Source organism: Watersipora subatra, chromosome 10 (genome assembly GCF_963576615.1).
Source record: "Watersipora subatra chromosome 10, tzWatSuba1.1, whole genome shotgun sequence".
Taxonomy (NCBI): domain Eukaryota; kingdom Metazoa; phylum Bryozoa; class Gymnolaemata; order Cheilostomatida; family Watersiporidae; genus Watersipora; species Watersipora subatra.
This window is the reverse complement of record NC_088717.1, coordinates 26,388,421-26,406,975: the sequence shown is the minus strand read 5'-3', so window position 1 is coordinate 26,406,975 and position 18,555 is coordinate 26,388,421. Positions and strand designations below refer to the sequence as shown.

At 35.2% G+C, this 18,555-nt stretch overlaps 1 protein-coding gene across 3 annotated transcripts in view; it reads left to right on the top strand.

Moving 5' to 3' along the window:
- The window catches only part of LOC137405600 (serine/arginine repetitive matrix protein 2-like), a 75,582-nt gene that overhangs the window by 23,054 nt on the left and 33,973 nt on the right, over positions 1 to 18,555 (top strand). For all 3 annotated transcript variants that reach the window (XM_068091912.1, XM_068091916.1, XM_068091913.1), the window contains exons 4-11: positions 3,278 to 4,273; positions 5,880 to 5,991; positions 6,582 to 6,676; positions 7,812 to 7,984; positions 11,591 to 11,754; positions 14,717 to 14,861; positions 15,404 to 15,613; positions 16,478 to 16,721. In XM_068091912.1, the coding sequence (XP_067948013.1) occupies positions 3,278 to 4,273; positions 5,880 to 5,991; positions 6,582 to 6,676; positions 7,812 to 7,984; positions 11,591 to 11,754; positions 14,717 to 14,861; positions 15,404 to 15,613; positions 16,478 to 16,721 (2,139 nt within the window). The remainder of the gene's footprint in view (positions 1 to 3,277; positions 4,274 to 5,879; positions 5,992 to 6,581; positions 6,677 to 7,811; positions 7,985 to 11,590; positions 11,755 to 14,716; positions 14,862 to 15,403; positions 15,614 to 16,477; positions 16,722 to 18,555) is intronic.

Sequence of the window (18,555 nt, the reverse complement as noted above, 5' to 3'; positions counted from 1 at the left end):
TTGTATTGACCTCTGACTACCATCATAGCACTTGTCAGTCATGAGAGGTTTGTGTGAGGGTATTCATTCATGGTTTCATTTGACATAGACTTTTGAATATAATAAATTATGGTAGTCTTGGATTGCTGGAGATAGATTTAGGTTGGGTGCTCCAAAGATATCATTGGTAATGAAAAAGTTTAGTAGAGGTCCTAGTTTTACATAGATGGCTGGGTAATTGCTAGTTTTGCAATTTGGCAAAGATAATCTAAAATAATATTTACGGTGCCATATTAAGCGAGGTTACACGTTGGAGAGAACTTGTCATCAAAGTTTCATCAAATTTAACTTTTAGTTTTTATTTAAAAGAAATGAAAAGTATTTCTGTTAAAAAATTACTATGCAAGTTGAAAAAAAGTCAGGTAGCAAAAAAGTGGAATACATAAGTGGTAAAATTTAAAGAAAATGTGTGAGCTTCCTGAGACAACTGTATATTTTGAGCATTAGAGATATGTAAGTTATATTCAGCAATACAGCAACGAAGAGAGAAAGTTACATTAACAAATGAAACACAAAGCTGTTCAAAAGATGATTAGAATGCCTCATCAAACCTTCCAGACTAGGCCGGCAAAACAACAAAACTTAGTTGAACAATGCAGGATTTGCTAGCTAATGAAACCCAATGAAAACAATGCTTCTATAATACAGTCTGCCTTTCGACTCTTTGGTAGAAGAGGTTTAATTGAAGACACCCAGCTAGAAGAGGTCATTACCATCGCTAATATCATGGTGCACTTTTGAACTGTTCATCTTACAAGTGCCTCATAGAATTAGCATTAAGTGGTCCCCTTTAGTTGCCATGGAAATGAGTCATTTGTTACAATATACTGAAATGCAGTGCTTTGAGGTTGCAAGGTCATGATCTGCAGGGTAACAAGGTTACTCATTCAAAATATCAGTTACTTGTGATAGAAAATTGCTCTATCAATCTTGTTACATGTCATTTTACCGTTAAGGTTGTACTTGGCATGAATATCTCATTTAAAGATCTCACTCATCTTAAAAGAAGTTTCTGATCCGTACACTCATTATGAGTTTTTTGAATATCTTCGTGTACAAACTCGTTGGCAATTGGACGGAAACCAAAACTACTTCATAAACTTGAATAGTACTTCTCTCGAAGAATTTTAAGTTTATTTCTCATGACTAGAGGTTAATAATGTTCAACTGCGGAGACATCAGTCGTTAACCAGCCTCAGTTTTTTGTGTAAATTCATGAATATGGCTCAGTACCTAAACTTGAAATCTTATGAAAGCAATAACTATGATGCAAACTTTCAACAATAGTGGGTACATCGTCATCGGTACTAAAGATGAACTGATACAGAATTTTAGTAAATTTCATAAGAGAGTATTGGCATCTTCTATCATTTGGGATTGATTTTAATGTTTGAGGTTATCTGTCTGCCTGAATGTCTTAAAATAAAAATTGATAAAACTTGATCGTAGTTAAAATTTTCAGAAGAGAAAACGTGCGAATTGACTTTACTAGTTGTTATCGCTGCATTAGTTGATATTGGCTGTCGCTTTCAAGTCGCAGTGTTACGCATTTCTATTTGGTTGGTCTTCTCGCAAGTATAGATATGGGAATAACACTTTTGCTTGATCTGCGCATTTTAACCCCAATCAAGGTTTTTCAATTTTAGTCTTGAAACATCATACCAGTCAGGACATCTCTAACATCAAAAACAGTGGCAAATGATATAAAAATACCTACAATTTCTGATAATATCTACTAGTTTTGTGCAAATCCATCTTTAACAGCGGCAGTAGATAAAAGAAAAACCAACAACATATTAGTGATAGATCTTTTCTAAGCTATGAATGGCGGCGAGTAATTGTACTGGCTAATCAACGTGCCATTGATTCTTCTTCAGCATCACATAAACAGAAGCTTTTTCAGTTGTTTGGCATGGAATGCCGAAGTCAAGAATTTTATTGAATTATTGATTCATTGCTTGTAAGCGATACTGCAGAGGGCTTCTCCACTAGTTTCTCCCGGATCATTTTGGCTAACCAGCGGCGTTCTTGCGCTAGTTCATCGATGTAATAGAGCAAAGCATAGAGAGAAGTGGCAAGGTAAAAGTTATTTTCTGCTTTGAAGCCTTCAACTTTTGTAATATCAACAAAATAACTTTACACTATCAAAGCTAGACATTTAACAACTCTCTAAAATGTATTAAAACATTTTTGTGTGTGAGCCTTCACCAGGAATTGCTTCCATAGTGTGAGACATTTCTTGTGAGAGAATAGGCTGGAGAGATTACATTGGCTGTTGAAATGATGCTTGTCATAATGCATTACAGCTGTGCTCATAGTAGCTGAGTAGACTACACTTTCGTTCTCGCTGTCACAATAAATACAATGAACTCTTTGTTAATATACAGACACACAGACTATCTTTTGCTTCTAATTCTTATTGCGTAGTTCTTTTCTTTCGTTACACACAAATTGTGAGCAAAACTCTTCACCGTATGCGTACCTATTCCTAGGTGAGTTTACCTCCTGATTTTTTGCTCAGATTTATGCATAAGTAGCACGATTATCGTTAGATAAGAGGATTAGGATTCTGTTAGCGCTCTGAGGTTCTGCTACAGCTCTATATTGCGTGTACTTTACATCTAGTACGTTCACATTAAAATGCTTATAAAATCTGAAGGAACTAACAAGAAAACAATAGCTTTTTATCTTAATTTGCTTAAACAATAGCACGTTAAGTAAAATACAACAAAACATAAATACAACGGCCAATTCGTTAGCGAATTTTAATGCTAATAAAGGAACATTTGGTTTTCAGCCCTAATTTTTTAATCTTAATGATGAAAACTTCGAGCTACGCGCTGACTTTCGCTCGCTACTAAATTATCTCTAAATGTTATTTTAGTTAGCTTAAAATTTTGAAATGGTGGCGTAACTCATTTGAGCAGCAGCAGAACAAATAGTTCTGATCACCAAAGACTCCACGAATGATTCTATCTGCCTATTTTTATAGAAACACAGAGTATACAATGGGTCACGGGAAAATTGCTGCATATACAAATAGCTCATTTCTGCTTGTGCATTTGCTTTCTCCTATTAGCTGACTTTGTCTCAAGAAGGTCATCAGGTTTTAAAGCATATTTCCTGAATTTAGTGTTTCAGTCAAGTGAGCAGGATTTTTAACAGGGCTGCCGGATGGCTAGTTTGTGTAAGTTAATAGATACAAATACTAAAACAATTATTTCCCTACTGTTTTTAGACTGCTCGTCCCACCAACTACCAGCCTCTGTCATCTAGCTACCATGAACCAAGATCCAATTACTCAGAAAGAAACAGAAGTATTCCGATGCAACACAAAACATCTTTAGAACCGACAATGCTTTCCTCTTCAAACACAGATAAAGAGAATTACCAAGCTCAACAAAAAGTTTCTTGGAATCCTCCACGACATAGAAATTCTTTTCTTTCCAAGTCCCACGAACCAGAAAAACAAACCGTAACACAGCTAGCTAATAAGAACACATTTGGTCCTGTCGTAAGAAGAACAGAAAGCATGAAAAAAATTATGCAGAAGAACCGAAATGCCGAAAACAATTCTCGACCTGCAGTCACTAGCTCGCTAGACAGTGGGGGTAATGAAGTTATAACAGAAAAAGGCAGATCTGTAAAAAGCATCGTTGGCATGTTTGATCAGCCAGCAATTCACGCGGTGTTGGCGAAAGCGAAAACTCAACAAGCAAATGGCAGTATAAAAGAAGAGGCATCGGAAGCCAAATCCGCTCAGCAATCAACTAACAGCAATAAAAATGAAAGAAAGGAGACACAAAGTGTACACATAGCTAAGTTCATGCCATTAGATTCAACGCCAGAGAAATCTACCAAGGTCGCGGATGCTCAAACCAGCCCTATGCAATTGTCTCCCACTGAAACATATAACAACGCACAAAATTCGGTCTGTAAACCGAGCATCGTAAAAGCAGAAACCTACAGCGGTCTACCTAAGCCAGAGGTTGCTGTCATCACATCTTCTACATCATCAAGCTACATGTCAAATGAGGTTTTCACACCGGGTGCTGACAGTGTGGAATCTCCGGTATTTGAAGCAGATTCTCCGCAACAAAGATCTGACAGCAATAGCCATTCAGCATACCTCGATGGTATAAATACAGATGGTTTCGACTTTGCTCACAACTCGTACATTCCAAATTCCTTTTCTCAGCCTTACTCTCCACAACATCCACATATTCATAACCAGGTAGGGTATCATCAATGTTTGTTTTCACTTGCTGAGCATATTAGCGTTTAGTCCAAGGTATAATATTGCAGTTGACATTGAGTTCATTTGTGAGATCTGACTCAGCGAAATAGACTTTATTTCGAGTAGCTTTGACTTAGTTAGCAGCTGTGTCTACAAACATAAATTCTAAAATACTACAACAACCATTTAGATTTTCAGCACTATGCAGCGATAATGTGTGGTGTATACAAAAAGCTCAAACCTTGGAAAAGGTGAAGCGAAAAGCCTCAAGGCCATTCCAACTAGCCACTAATTAAATCAATTGGTTCTACATTTCTCATTAATTTCCTGCTGAGCAAAATCCTCACTCTAATCACCACTGCAGGGCAAGAAGCTATGACTTTTTATATGGCATTTTAGTAGAAAATTCTTAAACAGATGGAGGTTATTTGATTTTGCTAAGTGACACCGCTCCTGTTGACATACGCAAACAGGTTCTGTTTGTTTGTCAGCAGTTTTATGGGTATGCTGATGAGTTTATTAAACTGTTTGGGAACTTGAAATAACCCGCCCGTGGTTGTCAGGTGCAACAACACTAAAGGCTGGTTCACATTATATCGCCGCATTTCGGAGTTGTCCTTTTGGCACTTATTGTCGATTATGTGCACCGTAAATCGATAGCACCGACGAAGCGAGGCAGATACATCGGGAAAGTTTGTAGCTGTCATAATTTCCAATATTTTACTGAGCATTTGCGACAGTCTGTACAATGGGCACCATTTCAGTAATAGTAATTTGCTGTCACAGATAGCGTGATTTATTTATTTCTATTTATGACAGTTGCTGCGGTCCTAGTATTTTATTCGAGCACCCAAAAGCAAAGAGGACCTTTCAAAAAAGTTAAAAAGAAACATAAGAACACTACGTCACGAAGTATTCGCTGATGCAAATGCAAATAGGTTTGTGATAGTGTGAACATTGCTATTTCGGTGCCACAATCACCAAAGTATTGTGGCTGCAACGCCGAGATACAGCGATTTAGTGTGAAACAACACTAATAGTTAATGTCTACAGGTCAATATGGATCGGTTTGTGAACAGCGCAGATTTTGTAAAAGATATCAACAGACAGTCATGCAAAAAACATTGTTTCCTGTTTCAAAATTGCCTATAGTAGCATAACTTTGAAACCATCAGCTGAACAATCTCGGCTAAATATTTGATCAGGTAAAAGAATGTTCTATCAGATTTTAGAAACTAATGTAGCCCTTGAGATGCTATAACAACAACACTTGACAGTGATAACAGGTGCCACTTATGGATCAAGACAAGGAACTAGTGCAATCATAAGCTAGACTCAGGCAATGAAACTGGTTGAAAAAATTGTGTCAATGTGGCAGCCTTCTTAGCTAAAACTGACATAGATTTCGAAATGAAATTTCTCTAGTAGCTTAATATGTTTGACGTTAAAAATAGGAGCACGAAATGAGGTGAGTCATTGGGCAAGACAGACAAGCGATCAATACCTACCTGAATATTATAATGATTTAGATAAAACTAATTGTTATATACATAATTATATTGTACATGCATCAATCTATAGTCTGCTTGGCTACTAATTGCAGCTTATGAGGCAAGGGCTGGCTGACACGGAAAGCAGCAACCATTACGAAGATCTAGACAGCCTCAGACCTGCCAGCAGCATCCACGACATAGAAAATATTTACGAACCAATCAGTAAGTCTGTCTAAGTTTTTTATCCAATAAAACATTGTTTGTGTAATTTTGGTTATGGATTATATTAGTATGCTGCCTCATCATTACTGATAGAATACAATAGCTTGAATTTAATTAATTTTTTATTGTTGTGGCTATTCGTTAAATTTTGTGTCAAGGTTTTTTAGTATATAAGGAAAACAATCTCACTTATATATAGTATACACATGTGTGCCTCACGAGAAACCTAAAACCACTGTAACCGTAACTTTTATCATAACAATGACCAAGGCCCTATAGGAAACATCCATTTCATCACTGTAAATAAGCGTTTTGTTCAAACTCATATTGATCATCCTAGTGCCTAGTTTTTGATTCTTTGCCAGGCTTCTCAGCTCAGCACCAGTACTATCAATGTTGAGAGTATAGCTCAAATTCTGTATTATTTCTTAAGGAAGGGTGCTAGATATGCCGTTCCAACTTCCTAAGTATGCGTCATATCCTGAGTATAAAAGGCATATTTAAAATTTTGAAATGGCTAACGAGGTGGAAAGAGATGTCTCGGCTGTTATCTTGCTACTGAACTTATTATGGTTCATGTGTCATGTCAGGTCCAATGCAGAGGGAGCCAAACCATGGCAACTATATGAACTTTCCTACGAGCTCATCTACTGATGGCAGTGATGTGAGTCCAACTCACTTTAAGGTAAAAAGCGTTCTCTAGTCTACGTGTCTGACAATATATGCAGCCTAACATGAAAATATATTAACAAAGTTAATGATTGACAATTCTATATGTATTATGTGAAAGGTTTTATTCATGTATGACTCAAGTGTGCTTTCATTACATCAACGGACATCGTAAATTAACATAGCTCTCAGATTGATGTATCTTCTATATAGGTATACATTCCACATTTATATACCCTCTGTATCGGTACACTTTTTGTATCAACATACATTCTTTAATATCATGTGCTCTGTATTGGCAAACTTTCTGTATTGGGATATACTCTTTAATGATATGTGTCATGTATTGGTATGCATTCTTTTGTTGTGTATGCTCTTTAGTGGTGTATGCTCTCTGTAATGGTCTACACTCGGTATCGGTGTATTTTGTATGCCAAATATCAGTGTATGTTTTATATGAGTATATACTCTTTACTGCTTTATGTGCTGTATTGGCGCATGTTTGACACAAGCTTTATATAGCTGTATATCTTACATTAGTTTATGTTCTATAGCATTGCGTGTTTTACACTCATGTATTATCTATATTGTTAAACCTTTGATGTTTGTGTACACCCAATATCATAGTATACTTTTTCTTGTCACATGCTTTACGCGGCCAAACTTCAATATAAAAAGTTAGTCTATACCGATATTTTTGATTTGTTCCGTCTGTTGAGATCATTGTACCTTGGAACAAATACTCTTATAGAATTATCTTGTATTTGCTGTATAATTGTGTTCTAAATAAAGCTCCCCACTAGTTCTCTAAAAATATAATAGGCTCTAAAATTCTATCAATTACGGCTGAACATTTTCTTCTCAGTCAATATCTAAAAAAGTGATTTTCCTTACAACATTTTTATTCATATTGCCTCTTATTAACGCAGCTAAAAAATTATATAAAAAGCCTTCCAGTAATTCTAGACAACACCTCCTTGAAAGACGTTGTGTTATTGTTTAATTTTTGAATTACTTCAGTCTTTAAACTTCAACTAGTGTTTGCATTAGCTTTTTGTCATCTGCGTTCCTTTACAACTAGAGTATCTAATGTCACCATTGCTGGTGACGTAAGAATGTGGCATTGAGTTCAGACTCAGACATGTTTGCAGAGTTCAAATTTGGATCGGCGAAGCATGGATAAGGAGCATATGCGGCCAATGTCTCTACCTATAGATGTCAAGCCTCTGCAACACCCTACCCAAAGAGGCAGCGAATTCAATGATAGTCATGAAGAAGAGTCTTACAGTAACCAAGTGAGGGAAGCAAGCCACCGGACGCTAAGGTTAGTAGAGACAGTACTAAAAACTAAGGTTAGTTGAGACAGTACTAAACACTAAAGTTAGTAGAGGCAGTACTAAACACTAAGGTTAGTTGAGGCAGTACTAAACACTAAGGTTAGTAAAGGCAGTACTAAAAACTATGGTTAGTAGAAGCAGTACTAAACACTAAGGTTAGTAGAGGCAGTACTAAACACTAAGGTTAGTAGAGGCAGTAGTAAACACTAAAGTTAGTAGAGGCAGTACTAGACACTAAGGTTAGTAGAGGCAGTACTAAACACTAAAGTTAGTAGAGGCAGTACTAGACACTAAGGTTAGTAGAGGCAGTACTAAACACTAAGGTTAGTAGAGGCAGTACTAAATACTAAGGTTAGTAGAGGCAGTACTAAACTTTAAGGTTAGTAGAGGCAGTACTAAGCACTATGGTTAGTAGAAGCAGTACTAAACACTAAGGTTAGTAGATGCAGTACTAAATACTAAGGTTAGTAGAGGCAGTACTAAACTTTAAGGTTAGTAGAGGCAATACTAAGCACTATGGTTAGTAGAAGCAGTACTAAACAACAAGGTTAGTAGAGGCAGTACTAAACTTTAAGGTTAGTAGAGGCAATACTAAACACTATGGTTAGTAGAAGCAGTACTAAACAGTAAGGTTAGTAAAGATAATATTATTTAAAAGCAATGCATTTTGATACGATTTCCTATAGATTCACCAAGAATTATATTTGATAGATTGGGTGAATTTAAGAAACTCTGGAACCTTTTTCAAGAGAGTTCATTATAAAAACAATTACTGAATTTATAAAAATATTTAGAAAAACCAAGAAACCATAACTTTTAAAGTTTTACACAGATGACATAAAAATTATAATTGTTGAATAGATTGACATAAACAATCTAATTTTAGTTTAGGCTCCGTATTTCTGTCAGCAAATCTTTCTTTTAGACAGAAAACAGAAAATCTAGTCTGAATATTTCTCTGTTCTCAAGATTCTATGAAAGTTTGAAAAAATGTAGTAATACTTTTTGGATTCTATTTGAAAATATTAGCTATTCGCTAACCTAGAATCTTCAGAGATTGTGAGCTGATCAAACCAGCTAGTAGCCACTTAGTAGTCACCTTGGATGACCACTCAAATACACACAGCTAATGACTGGGGCATTCAACGAATGGAATGTCAAGTAGTCCTACACCGTGGCGTCAGCTGTGACTAGTAGACCAAGTGTACTTTTCAGCATTTACGCAAGTCATAGGGATTGTGCTCATGCAATAGTTAGTTAATTTTATTTGTGAGCAAATATGTACGGCTGGTTTAAGAGGATAATGTTGTACATACAGGATCTCATGTTGGGATTTGTTTGACGATTTTGCTGTGTAAATATTCAAGAGTGGCTAAACCTAGAAAGGTAGAATCTAGTCAGTCGGTGAGACTGAGGTCAGGCGAGATGCATATAGCTGGTAATGCTAGACAGTTTTATGGAGAATACAGATAATGCTTATCAAGGTTTAGATTTAGGTTTAGATCATATTTAAATGTTTTATGCAACTAATCAGGGATGAAGAAGTTCATTTGGGCCAACTTTCTTGGTAGATGCACCGCATAAGTAAAATTCTTTGAACTTTAACTACTTCAATGTAAAAACTTATATTGTAGATTAAAACTTTAATCATCATAGAATGCATGCACTTAAGTTCTAAAGAAAGCAGATGGTAAACCATAAAACTTGTGGCTTTAAAGTGGTTTTATAGTCTTAAAAACCTGTTTTTTAACCATAGACTATAAAAGTTGAATGTAATATATATGGTATCATTATATATTACATATGGTATATATGGTATCACGTTTGTAGTGTTGTTCAGTTACCTTTTAGACGTACGTATAACTTTTATGTACATGTAACATTTTATATACATGTAACATGTATGTATGTACATATGCATGTATAACTTTTATTGGCAGTAGTAATCATCAATAAAATGATGTTTTTCATTACATGCCAAAATAAATAAGGTGGAAATTTGGAATTATTAGTGAGTTGAACAGATGTGTTTTAAAAGTCGGTAATCCAATTGTGGAGGAGCCGAGATTGTGAACTGTAGGTTGTTGCAACAGAAAGCTCATGCAATAAAACATACATGGTAGATGTAGTATGTTGGGGTAACGGAATAAAAAATGATATTGGTTAGATAAAACGAGTGCACCTCTTAAGTTTACCAATATTTGACACTAAAATGAATCATAATTATTTAGCAAAGTTAACAACTTGTGGCGCCAGATATTAAAAAGGCAAAGTTGTTCTAAACAACCAATTCCCTGCCTACTACTATGTACGCAATGGCTTGTATTGTCTTGAAGTACCTTGTAATGTTTTCACTGATTTATAAAAGAAGTTAATGTAACATTTAGTCAGCTCAATTTGATTTGTTTGGAATCATGTAGAAAACATAACAAAAGTATGTACTTCTGGTCTCCAGTCTGCATTATACAGCTTTGAAGTGGTTCAACTGCATAATTAACTCTTTTCTAAGTTGGTGGTCGTTATCAACATTTCGAACTAGTTGGCGTGAGCACTGTTGTACATGAACTGGGTGGTGACAGCATCATTGGCTTTAGCTGCTGAGTGCTTGCACAAACAGTCTTTTAAAGAAGGTTAACTTACGGATCACTGACATAAGGATTTTGGATCATTATCAAGTGCGAGGAATTTATTGATCTCAAACACAAAGACAAGCTCTCTCGTGTTACGGTTTTCCAATATAACAATGTAATACGCAACTCCTCAAACCTTCCTTCACAATGCTACTATCAATACGGTTTATAGCTTTTAATCTTACCACGGTTGGCATAGAGTCGTTTTTGAAACTTCAGCGCATGGCTTAAGTAGCTTGGTTTTATGAGATGAAGTCTTGTGATAAAGACGCAGAGCCAAATAAAAAATACACTAATGCGTTTACCGGGTCTCAAAAATTAAATCTAATACAAAGAGATGTTAGGTTTCTCCTTGTTCATTTTGAAATTTGAAAGATGTCGGCATCTCATAATTGATGTCTATTGTTGTCTTTTACTAAGCGGTTGGTAACATTGAAGGTAGGTTTAAAAAACCAGAATCTTTTCATCATCGAGCTGTACCTGCAGAAAACAATACCAGACTACAAAAAATGTGAGCTATATTACCATAGAATGGAATTCAGATATTTGCAACTGAAATTTGCTCTGTTTCTCTGCACATACCATAGAGCCATGTTAATGGTTCCTTTGTATTCCGCACAATATGCTAATGAAGCAACGGTCTCGTGCGTGCCCATGTTGAAAGGATTATGGAAAGGACATCACACTAGAATGGCTTTTCACTGTATTTTCAACATGCACGTGTGAGAAATTTCATTATATCAATATACAAATTTACCAAATATTATTGTAACTCGCTGGCCAGGTTTGCAAGCATTATAATCAATTATGGTTGTATAATACGACCTTTTAAACATCAGCGTTTCTGCATTCCGTATTGATTAGTGATATAATTACCTTGACCACCGTGAAAGGACGTTGAAAGTACGTATACAATGTATTTCCTCTCTCCCTTTCCGTAGTAGGTTTGATTTTTACTTTTAGGCAAACATCAGCAGAAGGAGGCAGATACAGAAGTCCGACAAGAGAAGAGCAAAGTAGTCGGTATAATCAGCCTACACAAAGTTCTCTCCAAGTTCAAGGGATTTCTAGAAAGACTCCTCCGGTTCTGCCAGCTCCATCTTCAAACAGATCTGGAAGTCAACTAAGTAAGCGCAGAGTAAAATGCTAAACTATAACACCAAAGTGTGACTAGCCGTACCTAGTAGTGTACTAGCAGTGTACTAGTAGTGTACTAGTAGTGTACTAGCAGTGTACTAGTAGTATACTAGTAGTGTACTAGTAGTCGTACTGAAACTACAGCAGCAAGCTTTAGTTAAAGATAAACTTACACACAATTCTAATAGATGCTCAGAGTAGTATTGGAATCAGAGAGTATTGGAATCAGAGAGTATTGGAATCAGAGTAGTATTGGAATCAGAGAGTATTGGAATCAGAGTAGTATTGGAATCAGAGAGTATTGGAATCAGAGAGTATTGGAATCAGAGAGTATTGGAATCAGAGTAGTATTGGAATCAGAGAGTATTGGAATCAGAGAGTATTGGAATCAGAGAGTATTGGAATCAGAGAGTATTGGAATCAGAGAGTATTGGAATCAGAGAGTATTGGAATCAGAGAGTATTGGAATCAGAGAGTATTGGAATCAGAGAGTATTGGAATCAGAGAGTATTGGAATTTTTCTATCATTTTTGATAGTTTTTGATGTTTGAGGTGATCTGTCTGCCAGAGTGTTTCAAGACTAAAATTGACAAAACTTGATCGGTTAACATTATTTGGTCAAAATAAATGGTTAAAACACTCAGAAGGAAAATACATCTGAAATGACGTCACTAGTTGCTATTATTGTTATAGTTGATATTGGCTATTGCGTTCGAGTTGCAGCATTACTCGTCTCTACCCTGTCGATCTCTTTTGAGCTATAGTTGCTATAATCGCGATTTTACTTGATCTGAGAGTTTTACCGCAATCAAGTGTTTTCAATTTTAATCTTGAAACATCCTAGTGGTCAGATCATCCCAAACATCAAACATGATAAAAGAAGTAGTGAAAAAATACTTCTACTTTTTAATAAAGTTTACTAAAAATTTCTTTAAGTTCATCAGTCTTGAATGAAACCAAAATATCTTTTCTGAATAAAATATTGTTTCAGCTCAAAATATTTAGTGATTTTAGTTGAAAAAAATCATAAGTAAACTGAGTTTATTTTCTAACATAATTAGAAAATAACCCAAAATATTAATATTTTTGAGCTTAATACATTTTAGTACTGCAAAGAGTGTCATATGTTTTTATAAAAATGTATCATATTTTAAGTCAATCAAGTTATAGTTCTGTTAAAAAGAAATATTTATTAGCTACTCAAAGTGATGAAACCATAAAAAAATTATAAAAAAAATTAAATATCAAAAGGGTTTGCTTTTAAGACTGGTTAATTACTATAAATGTACAGATGTACTCTTCGGTGTTTGACAGCATGATGCTCTTCTAAGCGTATGAATTGTCTTCGTGCACATGTTACTATCAAAGCTGGTATATTATCACTTTTATGTACACGTAAGTGTGAAATTGTAGAGTCTAGTCTGCAGGCAGTTTGTTTGAAATATAGCTGTCATATGCAATCAGCAGTGTTTATTGTTGCTAACAAAATGAATGCTTGATGTTCTGGTTTATCTTACCATAATCAGCCAAAATATGGGTTCAATTACCGCACCCTAAACAAAAACAATTTGCACTTTTGTGCTTTAAAAACTGAACTTTTATGGCATTTTTTGACTTATAGAGGAATAATACATGAAGATTCCTATCTCCAAAAGATGACTACTTGAAAATGTTTGTTTTGAAGAACCTGTAAGAACATGTCATGTAAAGAGTCATTCAATGAACAGAAATGAAATGGCCTGTAGGTTTTAACTGCCACTTTTTAAGTTACAACTAATTTTTACTCAAAACCAACAATCCTAAATGCTTTATACATTAACGCATTGCAATATAATAAGGGTATAATAATAGGATGAAATACAATACAATTTGGTGTTGAAACTAAAAAAGAAAAATAGGCAGCTAATCACTAATATATAATCAAACTTAGTGCAAAACTCCTCATCACTGCCGCTGCTGCCAGTTTTTAGCAGTTAATGAGAACCAGTTAACAACACGTACTGTATGTAGCGTATCTTCATAGCTTGTAAAATATATGTGTTTTAAAAATGACTATTATCTTGAGGTTAAAATATTTGTTATTCCTGACTTTATATAAAACATGCAAGATGTTCTTTTAAAAGAGGACAACTCATAATAAGATTACCTTTGCTGATCAGAAATGAATCTTAGCCACTACTACTGAGTCAATGATTATGGCACCAAGGTCAAGGTTAAAGATTTTTACAGCCAAATGAAAGGACATTAGACAATATATGAGCTTCCAAAACACAAGCAGCAAAACGTACCACAGCGGTGACCTCTATTCATTTGGTCATTATGGAACATTCTTCAATAGAGTTTACTTTCTGATACCATAATCATGGATATTTGGTTTTCTAAACTAGTAAGTTCTTAATATGAATGTAGTTTAGAGCTCAATAGCCAATGGTTATTTTAACCATTAAATTTATGGGAGTATCAGCTAGACTTGAGACATCGTTTAGATATGATTTATCTATAGGAGCTTCAATAAATGCATGTGATCTTACAAAAGTTGCTGAATTAAAGAAACTAAATATAATAATAAAATAGAGAATGTATTTTTATTTATAATACTTACCTGCGACTAGCCATCAATATTTAGTAACAAATGTTATTTGGGAGTCGTGTCCTCACGAGCCCAGAACTATCTTTGCTTACATAAATTAATCAACAAGCAGGAGATATTGAGTGTGACTACTAGATGAAGCAAAGTGCACAATAAGTTTGAGTTTCCTGCCAAAAGAGCACTAATTCAAGCAGCTGTGTTGTACACCAACTTAAACTGTGTAAAACTTTCACAATAATGTTTTTTTTAAATCCTCAAATATATAATGACAAAATCAAATTTGGAATACATTTGAATAATTAAATTTATTTTGACTTTTACTATTACATCACCCTCTCTATATAACACCATTACTATTACAGCACGCTCTCCCTACAGTTCCGACTTAAATGTAAGCAATCACGACTCTGTAATCATGAGAAATAGACAAATACCTCATCGAACAGATTCATGGAGAGTCCCACCTCGTACCAAACAAGTAGATCGCACGAGCTCCTACAGAGAAAGGTACGACAATTTTAAATTAGAAGATTAGGCGACGTATCCGAACCTAATAACCAAACATTGTTTTATCAAAGTTTTTTGGTAAAAATCAATTCTACATCCATCTTTGGATCAAAACTTTGTGGACTTTTTGCGACATTTTTTGATATATATACAATATTATAGATATTTTACGATATACGACTTGTTCTGCTTTTCATAAACAATTAACACAATTTTTTTATCAAAAACTGCTGTTTGTACTAGTCTTATAGTCTATCAGTAGAAGTGAACATGCTAGTAGTCAACTACAAACTTGCAGACGCCTTCTCCTAAATTCCAGTCATCGTTCTTTGCTAAATTATTCTATTATCATTCTTTAATGTGTTTTATAGCCGGGGGGGGGGGGGGGGGGGTTCTTCAGTGTGTTTTATAGCCGTGGTTCTTCAATGTGTTTTATAGTCGGGGTTCTTTAATGTGTTTTATAGCCGTGGTTCTTCAATGTGTTTTATAGCTATGGCTCTTCAGTGTGTTTTATAGTCGGGGTTCTTCCATGTGTTTTATAGCCGTGGTTCTTCAATGGATGTAAGAGGCAGTGATCACAAGACATCTATAAGAGATAACCTGATAGACTTCTATAAAAGAAAAAGTCGAGATTCTAGCATGGATGGGATGGTTGACAATATTTTCGCTCCAAAAAGCAACAGTTCTCCATTTATCACATCATCTAGTGTAGCGCCTCAGGAACGGCCCATGCAAAGAATACAATCTGAACGGTAAGTTACTAAAAACAAATCTTGTGAGTGAAAAGTTCTGGCACTCCTCTTGCTGATGGTATACACTAAAGGCAGTAGTCGTTTGTTAGATATCAACCAGTGATAAATCAGTACCCTAGTGCTTCAAGCTTTTCTTTTATTTGGTGGAAAGGATTTTCAGGCTCAATTTGATTTCCAGGCCTAAAAGGATTTGCAGGCCTGATGGTGTATATCTTGACTTGAGACGTGAATAAACGAAAAAGCTAAAAATGCTCGATTGATCAAACAAATACTCATGGCTCAATTTTGGTTAGCTTGAACTAAAATAAGACATTCTTTCTTAACATGTTTCACACCTAGTATTGCCACAAAAACCTTATCAAGTTTCTGTATTTGATTATTTTACATCAGAATTTTTTTCTTTAGTCATTCTTTTATTACTTGTCCTTTTAGACTTGGTTTAACACCAGTCTAAAAATGCAAGGAAGAAGTAGCACTTTATAAGCTCCCAAGTTTTAATGGAATGTATCTATCTCTGAATATTATCTCTTGCGTAAGAAGGAATTTGATAAGCTACTGCCAAACTTGGCTATTTTCTATAAATAGCCTACCAATTCACAGCGTATTTATAGCTGAAAATATCTGTATCTGACCATTTTTCTCATAAAACTATTTGGAGTTGTCTTCTTGTGTGAAGAAAAGGTTTTCTTTAGTATAAATGCCGTAAACAACCTAAGAGTTATCTTCTCACGTGAAGTGAGATATTTCTTAGGTATAATAGCTATAGAAAAAGTCAATTGATGCAAAATAAAAGAAAATATTATTGATCATAATTCATTTGTTAAACCGATTCTTATTGATCTGTTTAATTTTTCACATTGCTAGGGCATTTAACACAAGGAACCCTCGAGCTGACAGCCTTGATCGAACTTCCTCCGCGCAAGCTGCTAGTCAGCATAGAAACAGCGCTGACTTGTCACATCTAAAGAGAAATGATTCACAGCAGGCGTACATGCAATCATGGGATGCAAGCACCATAGTCAGTGCACCTTGTACACCTATGGGCAATGAACGAAGCCCAACATCTGCTTCCACACCTACTGAATCTCCTAGAGTAAGGAAACCACTGGTAAGGTGTATCAGATTTTTCTATTATAGAATGCGTTTGCAAAGTTTTGATCGGTAACATGTCGATAATGTAGACTCATTTACAAACTATCAGAGCTTTATTTGACTCGAGCGTTTCTCTTAGAGTCCTGAAAGAGTTTTTGCAGAACTCTTTCAGAACTCTTACAGAGCTCTGAGAGGCTTAAAGATAACTTAAATATTAACTCATTTACCATGTGGTTGTTACGGACTCACTAGAAAGCGCAAAAAACAACCATTCAAATCAGCAGAATTAAATATTAATCATAATTTTTCAAGATAAGAAATTACTTTTTGAATTTGATATATGCAATACTTCACTGTCTCACCTCTTCTGTCTCTTTGATATATGCAATACTTCACTGTCTCACCTCTTCTGACTCTTTGATATATGCAATACTTCACTGTCTCACCTTTTGTGACTCTTTGATATATGCAATACTTCACTGTCTCATCTCTTCTGACTCTTCGATATATGCAATACTTCACTGTCTCACCTCTTGTGACTCTTTGATATATGCAGTACTTCACTGTCTCACCTCTTCTGACTCTTTGATATATGCAATACTTCACTGTCTCACCTCTTGTGACTCTTTGATATATGCAATAATTCCCTGTCTCACCTCTTCTGACTTTTTGATATATGCAACACTTCGCTGTCTCACCTCTTCTGACTCTTTGATATATGCAATACTTCACTGTCTCACCTCTTCTGTCTCTTTGATATATGCAATACTTCACTGTCTCACCTCTTCTGTCTCTTTGATATATGCAATACTTCACTGTCTCACCTCTTGTGACTCTTTGATATATGCAATAATTCATTGTCTCACCTCTTCTGACTTTTTGATATATGCAACACTTCGCTGTCTCACCTCTTCTGACTCTTTGATATATGCAATACTTCACTGTCTCACCTTTTGTGACTCTTTGATATATGCAATACTTCACTGTCTCATCTCTTCTGACTCTTCGATATATGCAATACTTCACTGTCTCACCTCTTGTGACTCTTTGATATATGCAGTACTTCACTGTCTCACCTCTTCTGACTCTTTGATATATGCAATACTTCACTGTCTCACCTCTTGTGACTCTTTGATATATGCAATAATTCACTGTCTCACCTCTTCTGACTTTTTGATATATGCAATACTTCACTGTCTCACCTTTTCTGACTCTGCATATTAACTTACATAGTCAACGGAATATTGAAAATAACCGATCAAGTTTGAAATTGCCACGATGTTTTCCGGGTTCGATTGATGTCTACATAGGTTTCATATTTTGATTAAAGCTATTGCGGAAGACATCATTAAAAATATTATCGCTTTTTCTGATTAGCTAGATGTTATTTTACATAACCAATCAAACGTTTTTCTTTTATAATTTAGAAATAACAATACTTGAAATGCCTAAAATTTAAAGGCAAGATAACTCATATTGGTCGCCTAGCAACGACTACAATACTAGAAAGGCTGCTAATGAAGGTTGTAAATGAGTTAAAAGATGTAGAGCTATTCTTAATGACTGTTGATGAGATATCTCGCTTGCTGGTTGTGCCCACATTAAAGGCACGAGCAAAATAAATGTCATACGATACGATACACAATGAAAGGTATGCTTTGGGTCTAGCCAACAATGCATAGCATAACTATGTTTAGTATTGCCTCATAAAGAACTAGTAAACAACGCAGCAGGTAATACTAGGGCTAAATAAACATACAGCTACCTGCCTGCAAACACATACCATGGATCTTACAAAATTCGTAAGCCTGTCAATAAAAGCAGAGCATAAGCTTATTTAGTTAGTATTT